This window comes from Urocitellus parryii, chromosome 15 (genome assembly GCF_045843805.1).
Source record: "Urocitellus parryii isolate mUroPar1 chromosome 15, mUroPar1.hap1, whole genome shotgun sequence".
In the NCBI taxonomy this organism is placed as follows: Eukaryota; Metazoa; Chordata; class Mammalia; order Rodentia; family Sciuridae; genus Urocitellus; species Urocitellus parryii.
This window is the reverse complement of record NC_135545.1, coordinates 48739464-48758450: the sequence shown is the minus strand read 5'-3', so window position 1 is coordinate 48758450 and position 18987 is coordinate 48739464. Positions and strand designations below refer to the sequence as shown.

At 47.2% G+C, this 18987-nt stretch overlaps 1 protein-coding gene and 1 long non-coding RNA gene across 2 annotated transcripts; both read left to right on the top strand.

Annotated features, from left to right (window-relative positions):
* The first annotated feature begins 1829 nt into the window (after positions 1–1829).
* On the top strand, positions 1830–5842 carry LOC144250325 (uncharacterized). Its single transcript, XR_013342451.1, has 3 exons — positions 1830–1886; positions 2072–2348; positions 5765–5842. It is a non-coding gene; the product is annotated as an uncharacterized LOC144250325 (long non-coding RNA).
* A 447-nt stretch (positions 5843–6289) lies between these two features.
* Chst6 (carbohydrate sulfotransferase 6) lies at positions 6290–15419 on the top strand. The gene is made up of 4 exons (XM_026399253.2): positions 6290–6373; positions 7918–7979; positions 12327–12391; positions 13584–15419. Exon 4 carries the CDS (start codon positions 13592–13594, stop codon positions 14777–14779), a length of 1188 nt encoding a protein of 395 aa, XP_026255038.1. The 5' UTR covers positions 6290–6373; positions 7918–7979; positions 12327–12391; positions 13584–13591; the 3' UTR covers positions 14780–15419.
* The last annotated feature ends 3568 nt before the right edge of the window (positions 15420–18987 follow it).

The window sequence follows — 18987 nt, the reverse complement described above, 5'->3', positions numbered from 1 at the left end:
GGCAGGCTTCCTCTGCCAAGGCTCTGCCCAGAGACCTTGGAGCTTTTGTTGGTTCTCTGGCAAAAGTCTTCTGGTCCAACCCCAAGTAAATGTGAGTTTTTGGTGGAATCCACATGGCCTGTGGAAAACACAGCATGGAAAATTACAACTGTGTCTGGTGAATATCAAATTATTTTCAGATCATATGATGGTAGCTTCTGAACCTGGACCACACTGCAGAGTTGCAAGAGGAAGAAAAGGTGAGAAATAGGATTTTCATCAACTGAGCTACAACCCAGAGCTAAATCAGGGTTTGAGATTGTTACTCAGTATTTGGGGTCAAGGCAAGACAAAGATTCCTAATTTTGTCAAATGATCAGTTTCTGCTGGAATCAGGCTCCAGGACCTAATGACCCACCAAGGTTCTGTCATGTAAAGTTAATAAAGCTCTCTCTCCCCTTTGCTTTCCCTTCTCCCTCTTTTCTCCCATCTGCCCTCCTCCATCTTCTCCTCTTTCTATTCATGCAATTAAAAAGATTTTTGTAACTTTTGGACCAAATAAGTTCTAAATGCCTACTAGGGAAAATCTGTAAATGACACAAACCTTAAATTTAAAATAATAATAACTCTTGTCTGAATCTCTAAATTATCATGGTTGGCATTTGGCATTCTGATACACATATTTCTACTCTTTCCTGTTTTTTCCCACAACTCCCCCACATCCCCCCAAAAAAACTACTTTCTATGAACCTCTATATGAATACTTTTTGCTGGTTTATTTCCTTAAGATAGGTCCTGGGCAGGGCCAGGGGGGGTGGGGGGGGGCGGTACTGGGTTGTGGCTCAGCGGTAGAGCGCTGGCCTAGTATGTGTGGGGCCCTGGGTTCCATCCTCAGCACCATATAAAAAAAATAAAATAAAGGTATTGTGTCCAACTACAACTAAAAAATAATTTTTTTTAAAAAAAAGATAGGTCCTAGAAAGGAATTACTAATTCAAAAAGCTGATGACCATGGTTAAGGACCGTAATTCATCTCGCCAACCCACAGCCAGGGTTGGTACTAATTCCCACTCCCGGCAGCAGGGACTTGTTTCAGATCAGGGATTACAAGTCTTTGCATTGCTCTGTCCTTCGCCTGGACTCTGCCCTGTTATTTGTAAGAGGGGGTGTAGGGAGGATATGTTTTATTTGTTGAAATGTGTCCTGTATTTATCTGGACCTGCTATCAAACCTGTGCCTGGGGTCGAGAGTAGGGTAGGGAGGAGACAGGAAGCGGGGTCAACTGCGGGGCCCAATTCCTGAAAGCCACCTGGCCTCTTGGCCTTCCCGCTTGGGCTACTACTTCACGGAGCCTGCGAAGGTACCCCTGGCATCAAGGTGTCTGGGTGTTGGCTTAGTGCTGAGGCTGAGAACTTGGGGAGCAGTTTGGATTCCAAGTCACTGAGAGGATGCCACCGAGAGCGGGGGATGGGGGAGTGGGGGGGGCAAGGTTAAGATTCGATTTCCTTCACAAGGGCCTTTTGTCCTCCCGGGAGCCTCCCTCCTCTGGAGATTGAGGGGACGACAACTTTTTTGAACCATTAGTGGGGTGAGAGGTGACCCTGCGAGCGCCCTTTGGCATCCTCGTCCCGAGGATGTGGCCCCGGTGTCCCTCGAGCCCACCTGTGCCCTCCCTTTCCCCGACCCAGCTGCGCCCGCCCTCGGCCACCGCCCCTCCCCCGAGGCGTGGCCCCAGTGTCTCGGCTGGGGAGCGTCGCAGGAGCCCGGGGCCAACTGGCTCCTTCCTTCGCTCCCGCCCTGGCTCCTGCCGGCCGGCCTGGGACTGCAGCCACATCTGAAAGTGCCTCATTGTGTGCGCCCCGGGCGGGCAGCGCGGAGCAGCGCAGCGGGCCGCCGCGGCCGCACAGGTACAGCGGGGCGCGGGGCGCGGGGCGCGGGGCGCGGGGCGCCGGGCTGGGCCAGGGAGGGGGCTGCCCCGCCGGGAGGGGAGGCCCGTGTCCCGTGGGTGTCGCAGCCCCAGGACACCCGCATCCCCAACATCGCATTGAGACGGCGCCTCCCTTTTTCCCTTGGACTCCTGCCTTGTTTCCAGATTCGCTCCGCCTGGAGTGTCCAGGTGTCTCCAAAACCTGGGTGCCGACGACTCCCATCGATGCTTCTTGGAGCTCAGTCCCTGGTGTCACCGCGGGCCCCTTAATAGTCGCGGGACTCTGAGGACCAAATCAGCTCCTGCAGACTCTCCCGGTGAAGAGAAGGAACAGGCTGTGGGCTGGAACTTGGAAGGGACGACGTGTAGGAGCCTTTGCTGAGCGTCAGGAGAGAGGCGTCCGCTCCCTGCGCGGGATCAGCCAGAGACGCCAAGCTTTGGGGTACGTTGGCTCGCCCACTCTCCTCGCCGGATGTCTCCACTCTCGGGTGGGCTTGGGGCTGGGTGAGGGGCACAGCTGGGGAGGCTCGTGGATCCTGCAGCCCGGCTCTGGGCAGACGGGGAGATCTGAGGGTGGCAATTCTGTCTGCATTGTGGAAAGCGCATCGCGCTTGCAGTGAGATTTGAGAGCGTCTCCCTGGAGCTTGAGCTACACCAGGATCACTGTTGGGGATCCTTTATCTAAGAAGCACAGCTTTGAAAAGCTCCGAGAAAAAGTAGTTTGGTGAGTGAATTTGGAACCAGACACAGATGAATTTGAGTCCTACCGTTAGGCTTCTGGCTGCTTCGCCTTGGGCCTAGAGGCCCCCTTGGCCTCTGTGTAGGTGTCCAAGAAATGCTGACATTCCTTTCTCTTCCCCCTTAAACTCGAAACAAGGAAGCCAAAATGAACTTTGTGCGTGTTTGTACGGGATAGAGAGAGAGAGAAGTGGGGACAGGGGGATTGAACCGTGGGGCACTCTACCTCTGAGTCACACCAACTCTGAGTCACACCCTCAGTCCTTTTTAAAATTTTATTTTGAGGCAGGGTCTTACTAAATTGCAGAGGCTGGCCTTGACCTTGTGATCCTTCAGCTTCAGCCTCCCCAGTCGCTGGAATTACAGACTAGGCAAAATTCACATTTAAAAAAAAATCCCATATTTAAGGATGGGAAAACTGAGGCCTGAAGAGCAGGAAGGGCTTGGCTGACCAGATGCCTCCAGTGGGTCAAATACCAGAGCTACTAGGAATAGTAGGCTGTGAAGGAGCAGTGACTTGGTTCTCTGCAGCCTGTGTGGTAGGTGCAGTGATAACCTCATTTTACCAAGGAATGAACTGAAACCTAGAGAGGGTGAGCAACTGGCCCAGAACCACACAATGTACGGTAGACACAGATTTAAACCCAGTCTGGCCTCAAAGCCAGGCGTCTAGCCATTATCCCCCATTGTCTTTTGTTTTCTGTGTGTTTGTACAGTCCCTGCCTTGGTTGCCACCTTCTGTTGCTAGGCAAAAGGGCCACCAAAATCTGGTAGGGCTATTGTCCTTGGATTTCTCCAATGCATAGACTTTCCCTTAGATTCATAGAATATAGTTGTGACCCAGTATTTGGAAGATTCCTGAACAAATACTTATAAATATACTATGGGTCAAGCATTGTTCTGGGTTCCTTACAAATATTAATGCAATCTTCAAATAAAGCCCATGAAATGGGTTACACTCTTTCCTCCACTTAATAGATTTAAAAGAAAAAAAAAAAAAACAGGCAGAGATTAAGTAAATGATCAAGTGGGATTTACAATCTTAATCACTATGCACTATTTACCCTCTCTAATGAGACAAACACGGTTTATCTAATCCCATAGGCAGAGATAGGTACAGAAATGCATGGACAACAATATCCCAGGTAGTGATAACAGCATTCAATATCACCTAATTCAATTCTTAGTCCATACTGAAATCTGAAATTTCTGTGATTATCTCTTACAGTTGGTTTGTTCTGATCAGGATCCAAACAAGTTCCACAAAACAATCCCTTTTTCCTTTTTCATTGACTTGTAAGAATGTTTTTTTTTGTTTTTTGTTTTTTGTTTTTTTGATACTGGGAATTTAACCCTCTACCAATGGGGATTTAACACTCTACCACTGTATCACTCCCCCAGCCCTTTTTAATTTTTTGAGACAGGGTCTTGCTAAGTTGCTTAAGGCCTACCTAAGTTGCTGAGGCTGGCTTTGAACTTGCAATCCTCCAGCCTCAGCCTCCTCGAGTCACTAAATGATTTTTTTTATATTTATTTTTTAGTTGTAGTTGGACACAACACCTTTATTTCACTTGTTTATTTTTCTTTTTATGTGCTGCTGAGGATCGAACCCAGGGTCTCACACGTGCAAGGCGAGGGCTTTACCGCTGAGCCACAACCCCAGACCCTCGCTGAATGATTTAAAATAAAGAGTTAATAAAACAAACCAGAGAACATTCTCAATTATCTCAGTAATGGAAGGCTTTGTGAGTACTGAGGAAAACATGGGAATTTTTCATAACTGCACAGTCCTTCCCCATATCCTGTGGGTATTGCTGCAGAGAAAAAAAAAATGGGGGGGGGCTAGAATTTAGGGCCCTTCGACTGTAATTAGTGTACTTTGAGGATCCCTGGGATGGTACGGTACGTATTTTTGGGGTTTTCATTCACACTTCCTGACTCTGAACTCCTTTCCCAGAGCAGGTCATAGAAACTAGAATTTCCTTTCCCTAAGGCAGGTCATGGAGACCCACATCTTCCCCTTTCCCCTGCCTTTCACCTGATGGGATGAAGAAATTCTCTGACCTACCTTGTCTGGAAGTAGACCATGACATTCTCATTTCAGAAGGATCCTGCCCCATGCCCTAAAAGAAGGAATGCTGCACAGAAAGGTCAAAAAGAATCTAAACAGACAGACCTTGCTGGGTTTGCCCGACCAGTCTATTATCATTAGACATACAATGAAGTCTTCATAAAAAAACAAACAAAACAAACAAACTTAAAGGACAAGGTTCAGAGAGGGGAGCGTGTGAAGGGTCCAGGAAGGTGGTATACCTGAAGAGGACGTGGAAGAGGGGCCCTTTCCCTTATATCTCACCCTGCACATCTCTTCATCTGGAGCTTTTGTAATAAACCAGTCAGTGTGTTTCTCTGAGTTCTGTGAACTCTCCAGAGAAATCCAGTGAACCCCAGGATGGGGTAATGGGAATCCTGGTTCATAGCTGGTTGGGCAGTATAACAACCTGAAGCTTGCAAGTGACATCTGGGGGTGAGGGCCCGGTCTGAGAGACTAAGCCCTCAACCCATGGCATTTGACACCGTATCCAGATAGTCAGTGTCAGAAGTGAATTGAATTTGAGGACTTCCAGCCGGTGTCTGATGAACAAGCTGATTGGTTGCCAGCAACTGGGCAGAAATCCCCAGGCTTTTCAGGGTCACAGAAGTCCCCTGTGGCTCCTGTGGTTGAGAGAACAGAGGAAGAAACAAAACTATGGTTCCTAAGCAGAATCCCAAAAGCTGAGAGCCAGGGAAAGGGGTTTATATCTGCTCATCTGCTTCGGAATGCCCTAGGGTGGCTTTAAGCCACAGAATCTTGAGGCTCCCTCCCCTGAGTAATTTGAATTCATTTCCTAAGGGATTCTTGAAGGCAGATCTGTCTCCTCCAGCAGCATCTGGTCTGTGTGACTCCAACCTCCCTGCTTCTGTCAGTTGTCACGAAGTTGCCTCATCAGAACTTTAGAGAACAGCAGATGGGGCCAGGGCTTGGGGAACAGGTGTGTCTTTTGCACAGCTTGACCTAGTCCACCGTCCTGAGACTGAGGGTAGGCTTGAGGATTTTTACATGTTTCATGGCACACACAGGAGGTGATTCTCCATCCTATGCCCTGGCTTTCTCTGACCAACTGAGTACTCAGGTGAACTGGAAGACGTATTTGAAGGTACCTCTCCTTGCCATGAGAGCAGTGTGCGTGTGTGTGTGTGTGGGGGGGGATTTCACTTATGTCTCCTTTAATCAATTAAAAATAATCAACTTATGATTACCAAAGTAATGCACGTCTATTATAGACTATCAGAAAACTGCAGCAATGTGCTAATAAGAAGAAAAATAACCTGTACCCTGGCCATAGAAAAATAAACACTAATATCCAGTGTGCCTCCTTTCACCCTTCTTCCTCCAGTATTGTGTATTTTTTAGAGAATAGATTTAATGGAGCTGGATGTGTGGCTCAGTGGTGGAACCCTTGCCTAGCATGTGTGAGCCCCTGGGACTGATTCTCAGCATGGGGCTGGGGGGAGTGGGGAAGAGTTTTTGTTTGTTTGTTTGGTTTTGGTACGGGGGATTAAACCCCAGCCCTATTTTATATTTTATTTAGAGACAGGATCTCACTGAGTTGCTTAGCGCCTTGCTTTTGCTAAAGCTGGCTTTGAGTGATCTTCCTGCCTCAGCCTCCTGAGCCGCTGGGATCACAGGTGTGTACCACTGCACCTGACAAAAGAGCTTTATTAAGGTGTAACTCTCTACTTTTTATAAATAATGCTGCTATGCAAACTCACGCACAACTTTTTTTTTTTTTTTTTTGTGAACATATGTTTTCAATTTCCTTGGGTAGATGGCTAGGACTGGAATTGTAGTATCATCTGGTACCTCTATGTTTAGCCTTTTGAGGAACTGCCAGACTGTTTTCCATGGCAGCTGTACTATTCATTTTACATTCCCACCAGAGCTTTATAAACGTTCCAATTTCTCTTCTTTTCATGAACACTAGTAATTTTTAAAATTATTACATCTCTCTCCTTCTCCCTCTCTTCCTCTCTCTTCCGCTCTTTTTATCTACTGAGGATTGAACCCAGAGCCTGGTACATGCTAGGCAAATGCTCTGCCCCTGAGCTACCCTCCCCCAGCTCCTCTCTTTACTGTGGCCATCTTGTCCTGGTGCATGGGAAGCAATATATCATTATGGTTTTGATTCTTATTTTCCCCAAACTAGAAACCTTGATCATCTTTTCATGTACTTATTGGCCATTTGTATGTCTTCTTTGGAGAAATATCTTCTCTGACTCCCCCCCCCATACTTTTTTCCTAGTACTTGGGATTGAATCCAGGGGAGTGCTCTACCAGTAAGCTACATCTCCAGCAATTTTATTTTTAAAACAGGGTCTCATTAAATTTCTAAGGTTGGCATCAAACTTGCCATCCTGCCTCAGCCTCTCAAGTTGCTGGCATTCCAGGCATGTGCCACCATGCTTGGCTTCCTTTGCCCCCTTTTAAATCAGGTTACTTGTCCCTTTGTTATTGAATTGTAAGATTTTTTTTATATAATCCGGTTACAGGTCCCTTTCCAATTATATTATTTGGAGTTATCTTCTCCCATCTCTGGGTGTCCTTTGATATATATGTTTTGTAACACAGTTGGTATCCTTCAGTATGATTATATTTGTATGTAAGTTTTATTACTTGTGCATTTTCCATTTGATGCTACGCAGTAAAGGCCTCTAAATGTCCACTATTAGGCTTTAATTTCTGACTCAGCTACTGTTTAGATCCTTTAGGCAAGTCTTTTAGTCTTTCTAAACCTGCTTCCTCACCTATAAGCTAGAGAAGATCATCTTGTTGTTAGAGTTGCTGTGACAATCAAATCAGAAATTGGGTGGGAAGGCCTTGGCATACAGGAACCCCTCAGCTGACAGTTCTTACTGTGCTCTTTTCTTACCCACTGTGAACCCCCATCTTCCCTCTTGCTTCCCTCCCTGCCTTCATATTTCTTTTTTCCCTTTCCCTTCCCCTCCTCTTTTCCTCCTTCTCCCTGACAAATGCATTGGGCTCCATAGAGTGGTTTTTACTTTGCAGGAGGTCCTTGATGCCTAGAGTTTACTGATTCCTCATCCGGAATCTACTTTCTCTAGCCTTAGGGCTCCTGAACAGGGATGGCCTTCAGCTGACACCAAACAAAAAGAAATCTGAGCCCGGGATTTGTACCTAGTATTACATTTCACTCTCTTGGATTCCATGCCAGGGCTGGGACAGGCTGGTGACAAGAGGATCCGCTGAGTCAAGGCGGGCAGAGTTTGGCCAAAAGTGAGTATTGCCCAGAGAGCCAGGTTTCCTGGGCTCCAGCCGCACATCTATTGTGGCAAACCATTCCTTCCCCTGTAGATTGGTTTTCCCATCCACAAACCAGGAAGAACGGTAGCTCCTTCCTGTTTCTCTCAGGCCAAGAAATGGTGAGGGATGTTTAGAAGATACTGTAACTTCACTGAGCACAAACGATATGCACCTGTAACCCCAGCTACTGTGGAAGTGAGACAGGAGCCATTGCAAGTTTGAGGCCAGCCTCAACAACTTATCAAGACCCTATCTCAAAATAAAAATTTTAAAAAGGATCAAGAATGCAGCTCAGTGTTAGAAGTGTTTGCCTAGGATATGCAGGGCCCTGGTTTCAACCTCTGAAATTGCAAAAAAGAAAAAAAAAGAAGATACTATAAGGAACTAAATAGAAAGAAATGTGGGCCAAGCGGGGAATTCATTATTGTCTTTGGATCTGATGATGGGATATCTAATTTCAATTCAGCAAATATTTGCTAATATCATCTACTTAGTCTTTAGCATATTTCCAGTCATGATACTTACTGTCTTATTCAGTCTGGATTATTAACTTTTTATTGAGGTGTAACATAGCAGCAAAGAACCCAGATCATAGAGGTACAGTGTGATGAAATTTCACAGATTGAACACACCCATATAATCAGCACCCTCACTGAGAACACAGCATGATGCATGCCCAGAAGTTCTGCCCACGTTCCCCTCCAGTTCTACCTGACTCACTCACCCAGGGCATCCACCATCTAAGCAGAACTCTTGGTTGTGGCAGAAACTCAACTCACATTGGTTGAAGCAAAACTGGAATACTTTCCCCAACTGAGAAGTCCATGAGTGAATTTGGCAAAGACAGTTCTAGATGTAAAGATTTTGCTCTCAGCTTGCTTGCAAACTCTCATTCATTCTCTGCTCAGTTCTCTTCTGTGTTAGCTTTATACCCAGTTTCCCTTTTCCCTTCAGATCACAAAAAAATCCTTGGATTGTAGTTTAACAGGTATCCTATTCCTAAACCAATAGTTCTTATGTGGGGTGGGGGTTAGAGGGAGTCAGTGTGTGGTATAAACAGATGAGCACATCTTGGGACACATGACCCTTAGCAACCAGGGTCAGCTTCATCCAAACCACAAGCACTTTGAGTGGGTGTGTGATGGGTCAATCTAGAGGCTGGCTTTGGAAGAGGGAGCAGGTATTGAGTTGACCCAATCATATCTGCTGTATCTATGCCGGGCTGAGCCTCACACTGGATACCTGAGGTCAGACACTCACTTGCAAAAAAACCACAATCCCAACCCTCAAGTTGCTTGCAGGCAAGAAGGGTAATGGATGGCAGAGTAGTGCATGCATTACAAGAGGCACACAAGAGGCACCCTCATAGGAAGCCAGTGACTCCTGGTGTGAGTCATTTGAAGAACAGTAATGATTCCTGGTCATCTGAGGCAAAGGGTACTGGATGGGAATTCTGGGAAGTGAAATAGGAAAACTGGGTAGAAATAAACAATCAGGAATGTGGTTTAGCACCATGCAAGATGGACTGGAGAGAGGTCAGTTAGGAGATTTTTCTAGAATCCAAGAGAGAAATATGCATACCAAGACTACCGTGAGTCTCCCATGGCTAGATGTCTGGGCCACCATCTGGTCTTTTGCCATCACATAGTGTGTCTTTAATGTCCCCAGCTAGGTTATCAGCTCCACCAGGGTAGAGACTCTCACTGTATTGGACTTCCTCCACTGAGCATCTTGCTTTCTTTTCTTTTCCCTCTTTTATCTATGATTTATTATTTTTGTTATTTCCTCAATTTTATCTTTCATCCATTCTATAAATCATTTTAATATACCAGGCAATTTAGCTCTACAAAAAACAAAGCCTTTTATTACAATTTTAATATTATCTAAGGCAATCTAACTCCATGGCAATAAAAATTTCATTACAAGACAGGTAATGTACTCTTAGTATATATGTGAATTGTTTTATAAAAGCACATAATATAAATTTTGAATATTGATTTAGTTAGACTTATATTAATAAGAGATTTCTAAGAGAAGAAAATTGTGTATATACGTGTATGTGTGTGTGTGTATGTGTGTGTGTGTTGGAGACATATCACTAGAAAGTCATTAGAAAAATTGCAACAGTAATAATTTAAGCTTTCTTGTTTTTTAGAAATAGGAAGGTAATTAGAAGAAGAAACAGCTAAAAGTTTTGAAAGGAATTGCCTCTTGGAAATAGAATTTTGGAGCCAGAAAATGACTTGTGATAATTATTTGATTTTTTAAAACTAGTTATTTAAAAATGTGTTTAGTTATTTTTAAATAGATAATATGTTCCTATGGGTCAAAATTCAAAAGGTGCAAAAAAAAAAAGAATTGATCATAAAATGTCTATGCTGTTTTATTCCCCTCCCAAGATAAACTAACATCATTTTCTTGTATAAATTTCCAGGAGAATTTTATATTTATTCAAGCCATATGTATTATTTTGACAAAAGTAGAATTTTAAAAAGATTTTATAACAGAAAAAGTTTCAGCAACTTGAAAAAGACCACTCTGTAGGTTGCTCCTGATTAGATTGTCTTCTTCTTTCTCCCATCCCCAAGCCTAACACTGGGAGTCTGGTCCTTGTCCTGTGTGTGTGCGTGTGTGTGCGTGTGTGTGTGTGTGTGTGTTGCATGCTCAAGCAGGCAAGCAGTCTACCACTGAGCTACACCCTCAGCCCTGACCCTAGCTGACTGGGCATTCTTGTCTCTGAGTCCCACTGACCTCCTAGGAATGCAAGGAGGAAAAAATTCAATCACTGAGGTGAAAGTACATAGCACAATGCCTTACTGACATGCTCTTCCTAACTTGGAACCCTTGAGCAATTGGCTGGCTTGCAAAACACAGGCTCCTTATCAGAAAATTCTCAGCCAGGACCTAGGCTTCTCTGGATACCCCAGGTAGCATAGAACATTTCAATCTTCTTCTTAATTCTTATGAGTTCCTGTAATAGGATCAGATAGCAAACAGTTCCTGTAGTGCATGATGAGTCACTTAAGAAGATTTCTGGCTTTCCCAGAACACAGGTAACAAACACCTTGGCCTGAGGCTGAGGTCCTCCTGTGCTGGGAGTAAGGCTGGGGCAGTCAGGGCAACTGTCTTTTGTTTGGGCCAAAGCTTAAAGATCCCGAAATCTGGGGAGAGTGATTAGGAGTGGGCTGGGGAGAGTGATTAGGAGTGGGAGATGCCCTCAGCCGGTGATCAGAAGTGCAAGAGCTTACAATCAGATTCCTTGAGTCCTTCAACTAAAAACTGAAATCATAATGCCTGCCTTAGGGTCTGTCAGTTAAGTCAGGGAGCTGTAAAGTACTTGTTGGCAAATATGAGTTCCCTTCCTTTCTGGTACTAATCTCAGGGGAGCCTGCCATCCATCAGCCAGCAGCCCAGGAGTGTTGGTAATGGGTGCAGAGCAGATGGGTGGCCACTCCCCCTGTCTGCCAGGTTTTCCAGCTCTGGGTTCATCAGATAACAGAGCTGTTGAGTGTCCTCTACCCATTCCTGGGGCCTCCTGATGAAGAGAAGGAGCAGAGATGGGACCCACACACAGTTTAAAGTCCAGTTTCTCTTGGTGGTGATATGGTTTGGTGAGAAGCAGACACTACAAAAGTGATGAGGAGATTTCCAGGCCTTCCCTTCCAATGTTATCTCCAAGCCTGGAGATAACTGCAGGAACAATAGGTGCACAGAGCAGGAAACTCTGGGACCTTGGGGTATGTGAGCTGGGCCTAGTGTTTCACCTGTAGGACAAATTGGATAGTGTAAAGATCTACTAACGGGACCAGGGGTAAGTGGTTGTTAGAAGTGGGCCTGAGAGATGCTGGGATTCAAGGAATAGGTATCTTAGGGGGTCTCATAAACTTGGAGGCTTCCCATGGAGAAGGGCTTCTTCAGTGGACGAAACTCAACTCAATACTAGAATAGTAATAGTAACATGAGATCGTGTGTGATACTTACCAAGCCCTCTCCTCAAAGGTGTTTGTGGCACTGACCTTTACAGTATAAGAAGTTAAATGCTGCCATCCCCCCCCCCCCATTTATAGAGAAAGAAATTGGGCCTCAGAGAAGTCAAGACACTTGCTCCAAGTTTTACAGCTCCTGAGTGGCAGGGCTTGGATTAAAATTTGACCCTCTTTCCTCCATCTCTCAGGAGAGCCCATCTGTTTAAATCCATTTGGAAAAATACCCAGCTCAGGCTAGGGACAGGGCAACTTTGTTCCCACCCCTAGAGACCTCTCTGTGTGGGAACTATCTCCCCTATGGGGCTCTGATCCAGTCTCCCTCCTGCTTTCTCAGGCCTGAGGCACCTCCAATGGATTTGTGATCTTCGTGGGCAGCTCTCCCAGCAGCCCTGGACAGCAGTGAGTACCCCCAGTAGGGAAGGGGCAAGCAGCCCTTCAGGGGCGTCTTGTGCTCCACCTCTGCTTCTCTAGCTCTATCCTGCCTCCTCCTTAACTGGTCTCTTCTGAAAACACACATGGCTCCCATAGGATCCTCTCATTTTGGAGCCTGGGCTACATTTAGCACTTCTTCCAGGGGTGATGGGAACAGTTGGTGTTCTTTGTTCATTCTACTTATTTTTACCCGCACCCCCCCCCTTTTTTTTTGCAATGCTGGGAATCAAATCCATGGCCTCCCACCTACCAGGCAAGCACTCTCCCACTGAGCCACATCCACAGGCCTTTGTACATTTTTACTAACAACAGTATACTTGCTTGTTAATAAAAATCATACAGCACAGAAGCACCCTTTCTAGGACTCACCCTAGAAAGTTTGAGTCCTCAGTTATAGGGGTTACTACATGACCCCTCTCCCCATGCTGGTTCCAATCATCCCCCCAAGCCCTAAGAACCAGGTACCAATATTATCCCCCTTTTACAGATGGGTAGGCTGAGTCACAGAGAGGTTAAATGTTTTGTGGAAGATCACAGGGTAGAAAGTGGAAGAGCCAGGATTCAAACTGAAGGAGACTTTTAGTGCACTGGTGTGCCAAATGGCATCAAGCTCTGTAGTTAAGCCACCTAAAAAAATGCTTCCCTAAGAGGAGTTCTTAAACAAAATTCAGGAATTTTGTTTTAAAACATATATATATATATATATATATATATATATATATATATATACATATATATATATATATATATGTATATATATACATATATATGTATATATATACATATATATGTATATATATATATATATACATATATATATATATATAGATATATATATATATATATATCCTTTTCTAGATAGATAGTCCAAGCTATGTAGACAGGTGGATAGAGAAGGAGAAATAGATTTCCCACAGTATTATGCCACTAGATTTTAGCTGTCAGCCTAGACTCGATCATGGCTTGTATGGCTTGTATTTTAATTTCACATTCCCAGGAGAGCGCTGGACTGAGTCCAGCCTTGGGAACCCTCGTTCGGTTGGGTCGGGTCGGGTGGTTCAGTCTTGAGGCTACTGCCAACCCACAACTGGACAGTAGTTTGGATGTGGGATGGGGCGTCTGTGCCACGTTCCCTAACCTTGGCGCTCGGCTCTCGCAGGCCCAGGCATGCGGCTACCGCGCGTCTCCGGCACTGTAGTGACTGCACTCCTGCTGGCGCAAACCTGCCTTCTGCTCTTCCTGGTCTCCCGACAAGGGCCGTGGTACCCAGCCGGCGGCAAGCAGCGTGTGCACGTGTTGGTGTTGTCCTCTTGGCGCTCAGGCTCATCCTTCGTGGGCCAGCTCTTCAGCCAGCATCCAGACGTGTTCTACCTGATGGAGCCAGCGTGGCACGTGTGGGCTGCCCTGTCGCAGGGCAGTGCTCCAGCGCTGCACATGGCTGTTCGCGATCTGGTGCGCTCTGTCTTCCTGTGCGACATGGACGTGTTCGACGCCTACCTGCCGTGGCGCCGCAACCTGTCAGACCTCTTCCAATGGGCGGTGAGCCGCGCGCTGTGCTCGCCCCCCGCCTGCAACGCCTTCAGTCGCGGCGCCATCAGCAGTGAGGCTGTGTGCAAGCCACTGTGCGCGCGGCGGCCCTTCGGCCTGGCCCAGGAGGCCTGCCGCTCCTATAGCCACGTGGTGCTCAAGGAGGTGCGCTTTTTTAACCTGCAGGTACTTTACCCGCTACTCAACGACCCAGCGCTCAACCTACGCATCGTGCACCTGGTGCGCGACCCAAGGGCGGTGCTGCGCTCCCGAGAGCAGACCGCCAAGGCGTTGGCGCGCGATAACGGCATAGTGCTGGGCACCAACGGCACATGGGTGGAGGCCGACCCCCGCTTGCGCGTGGTGAGCGAGGTGTGTCGCAGCCACGTGCGCATAGCTGAGGCCGCTCTGCACAAGCCGCCGCCCTTCCTGCAGGGTCGCTACCTCCTGGTGCGCTTCGAGGACCTGGCGAGGGAGCCGCTGCGCGAGATCCGCGCACTCTACGCCTTCACCGGCCTGAGCCTTACGCCTCAGCTCGAGTCCTGGATTCACAATATCACGCACGGGTCGGGGCCCGGTGCGCGCCGAGAGGCCTTCAAGACTACGTCTAGGGATGCACACAACGTCTCCCAGGCCTGGCGCCACTCGCTGCCCTTCAGCAAGATTCGGCGCGTGCAGGAGCTGTGCGCTGGCGCCCTGCAGCTGCTGGGCTACCGGCCCGTGTACTCTGAGGATGAGCAGCGTGACCTTAACCTGGACCTCGTGGTGCCTCGCGGTCCCAGCAGTTTCAGGTGGGCGTCGCCCACCGATGAGCACTCCAAGCCTTAGCGGAGGGTCCTAGTTGCGGCGGCAGTTTGGATACCGGAGGAGCGTGTAAGAAGGAGAAGTGGACAGGCGCATGGGAAAGTAGAGTCAGCCACCAGAGAAGCAGGGAGAGTCCAAGATTCTCCCCTGTACTAGGAAAGGACCAAGTCTTTCTCCCCGATTCTCAGCTTTCTTTCCTTTGCGCCCTCTTCAGGAGCTGGTTTCCCTACACGTATGCTCTCCACGGAAAGCAAAACTCTCATCCCACTTCCCTTGGGCACTACTAAAGCATTTTCTTTCCCCTTGATTCTTTCCTCCCTTGGGACGCAGTAGTTGAGAAGGACGTCTAGCTCTGGCTGGGAGTGGAGGGGCACAGCAGTGAGCTGGCTCCTGAAGTTTGTACATCATCTCGTGCTGCCTCCCCCATATGCACCCTGGACTCCGTTCCCCCACGCCCTCTGCGCCATACTTCATCAGAGCCACAGGTTATAGTCACCTGTATCTTTAGTGAGAAATCAGAGAAGATGCCTCGGTCTTGTGGTCTTCCATCAGTGTCTGTCTGCCCCATCTCCCAGGAGCCCACACCCCTCCCCATCACCCTGCTCAGGTACGATGAACCTTTGATTTGCCCTGAGAGGAGAGATCCAACTTATGAAAATAAACGATAATTAACCTGTGTGATAACAGATTAGAGTTTGCAGCCCATGAAGTGAAGCCCATGAAGTAAAGGGACTTGTCCAAGGTCATCTCTGGTGAGAAAAGAGGAGGAAGCAGGGAGGGGGATTTTGCTCTGGAACTGCAGTAGGGAAAAAAGCTATGAATCAGGCTTGCACAGACCTGTCTCCTATCAGAAGGGTGGATCTTCTCCCCGTTTTATTTTCTTTAGGAAAAAGCAAGCAGTGTCACCGCCAGAGACACAACTGTGGTATATAAGAGGTGTCGAATTCTGGGCCAGAGAGAAATTTGGATAAGCCTGGGGGGAGGCAGTGAGGAGGAAAGGAGTGGGGAGATGGCTGGGGAGGCCTGGGCAGCAAGCCAGGTAAAGTGGATGGCAGAGTAAGAGGTTGGCAGCAGAATCCGTGCCTGGAAGGCAGGTGGGGCAGCTCATGGGGTGAATGTAACTAATAGGGCTTGCCAGGAGCTTGGAAGGCAGAAAGGCTCTGGGGGTGATTCTATCTTCCTTGGTCTTTCCAGGTCAAGCCCTAGAGGAGGAAAGATTAAGATTCCTGCCTTTAAGCCACAACACGTAACTCTGGCAGCTAAAGGCTTATTAAAAGGATACTAGGTATGCAGAAGACTTAGTACTGAGCTCAGGAAATAGGAGGCAATAAGTGCTCTGTAAATGCTTAAAGGGAAAAAAAAAAGTTCACAGAACCTCTAGGAACAAGGAAACAGATTTGAGTTCACACAAAACACTAAATCACACTGGGGCTCCAGTACGTGCTGGCATACACCTGTTATCCCAGGTACTGGGAAGCCTAAGGCAGTTGGATTGCAAGTTCCAGGTGAGCCTCAGCAACTTATCAAGACCTCATCTCAATATAAAAAAATAAAAGGGGCTGGAAATGTGGGTCAATTTCAGAGTTCTCCTGGGTTCAAACCCCGTACCACACACATCACACTGAAGCACACAGTTGGTCTGGAATCTCTGATGGTTGCCACGAATCATTGTTGCTGTCAGTCACCAGAAGGAATTCTGGGGGTCCCTGACTCCTGATTGTCATCTTAGATGTAACCTTAGATTGGTGGGGCAAAGAGGAGCTGACATTTTTTGCTTCTTTATTTGGAGAGAGCAGAGATATTGACGTCAAAGCTGATACCTCAGGACCCTTCCAGTTCTAGAAGCGTCAGGTCACATAAAGCCTGGATCTGCTGCTGTTGACAATAGTGTGGGAAGGCATTTAAGACCCCAGATTAATGGGGATTCTATAACTTACAAAATGTCTTAGTCCATTTGGGCAGCTATGATAAACTACCTGAAGTTGGGTAACTTATAAACAGCAGAAATAAATTTGTCACAGTTCTGGAGGATGGAAGTCCAAGATCAAGGTGCTGGCAGGGTCTGCTGAGGCCCCACTTCCTCATAGGTGGTGCCTTCTAGCTCTGTCCTCACCAAGTGGGAGGGTCAGGGCAGCTCTCTGGGGCCTGCCTCAAAATAAAAAGGCCTGGGGAAGACCCTCAGGAGCAGAGCACCCCTCGTTCAATCCATACAGCTGGCCTGTAAACTGATGCTTGCCACCAGTCACCCAAAGTGATTCTTAGCCAAATCATGAGGGCTTCATAATCTTGGTCCCTCTAATCACCTCCTGAAGTCCCCTCCTCCTAATGCCCACTTTAGGAGTGACGATTTCAACCCAAATATTTGGGGGAGACACAATTCAAACGCTAGCAGGATTTGAATTGCTTAGCATATGGGCTGGCATTCAAACTCATCTCTTTGACTTCAGTGCTAATAGTCCTAACAAGGAAACCACATTAAGAATGAAGGTGGACCTTCATTCCAAAGAACCTCACCACAGGCTCAGAAAGCCAGATCATTTGCCCCTGCCACAGATCACTGGAGGTCAGGGAGTCATCCTGGCATTTGGTTACAAAAATCTCAAGGACCAGAATGTCAAGAGGTATGGTAGACAGTTGGCTGGGGCATCGGGGACCCTGCTTCTGGCCCCTTTCCTGCCGGTATGTCCATACCCAAACTACCTTCCCACTCTGCTGACCACTGAAGACAAAAGCAACCTGCTGGCCCTTCCCTATAAGGAGTCCAGTGTCAAGAGGAGGAATCAGCCTAGGAGCAGACAGTCCCAGTTACTGTGGAATGTTAAGGCAAAGAAGGATGAGCAAGAAGTTGACGATGCCAGAGGCTAAGAACGGGGAGACACTGATCTCTAGTGGAGTTCACGAAGCTTTGGTGGGGAGCTTAGAACCCAGTCTGACTTGGCATCTGACAAATTTCATTTGTTCCTGCTCAGGTCACAGATTCTGTTGATGGTCACAATTAATGGCCTATGCTGTTCCACGCACTTTGCCATGTGATCATCCATTCTTTTCTGACTCCCAAGGTGCCAGGACAGAGATGACTGGCTCCCAGTTGCTCCCAGTTGGCTCCCTGTACGTGGAGCACTGCAGGTAAGGCTCAGGTGAGCCCTGATCTCTGTGAGAGGCTCCAGTAGCTCTGTGTCTTCTCCTGAACTCTGGACAAGTTTGATAAAGGCCCAGGGCTCCCTGCACAGCAGGCACTCAAGACCAGCCTCAGGGTGAACCTAGATCAGACTCAGGACAAAGGAGAGGGAAGTGCCCAAGGGGGAACCATAAAGCCTAAGTTTGGTTTGGGATCCCGGGGACACAGATTCTTGTGTTACTGGGTAAATATGCCTTGCTTCTACAAGAATACCTTGGGGGACAGAGAAGAATGGATGAGTCATACAGCAAAGCATGTGGAACACACAGAGGCCACTAATTGCAGCCATCAACAGAATCTGTGACCCAAGCAGGAGCAAATGAAACTTGTAGAATGCCAATGTCATCCTGGCCTCTGAGCATAACACACACACACACACACACACACACACACACACACACACACACACACGAAAGCCCTGTAACTGAAGTCTGTGATGAACAAAGCCCTCTGGGTTGACTTAGAAATGACTGTTTTTTCTTTCTTCTTCTTCTTTTTTTAAAAATCAGATATCAGGGATTGAACCACTGAGCCACCTCCCCAGCCCTTTTTGTTTTGAGACAGGATCTCCCTAAGATTGCTTAGGACCTTGCTAGTTCTTGATAAGGCTGGCCTTGAACTTGCTATCTTCCTGCCTCAGCCTCCTTTCCTGGCCTCTAAATCTGGGCTGGTCCTGTGATTCATTTTGGCCAGCAGAATGTAGCCTAGGAAATGGTGCACCAGTTTCAGCTTCGGCCTTGTACGGAAGGCAAAACGGTACCTTTATCCATCATAGGTTTTTTAGCTGGGGCTCTTTAACAAAAAGAAAAATTAACAAGAGGGGCTGGGGCTAGGGCTCAGTGGTAGAGTGCTTGTCTTGCATGTGTGAGGCACTGGATTCAATTCTCAGCACCACATAAAAATAAATAAATAAAATAAAGGTATTGTGGCCATCTACAACTAAAAAACACATAAAAAAGAAAGATTAAGAAAAAACCCAGCTCACTAATGAATGAATTCATAAATCATATCAGAGAAAGAAAAATAACGCAAAGCAGTGGCTTCAAACTTCAGC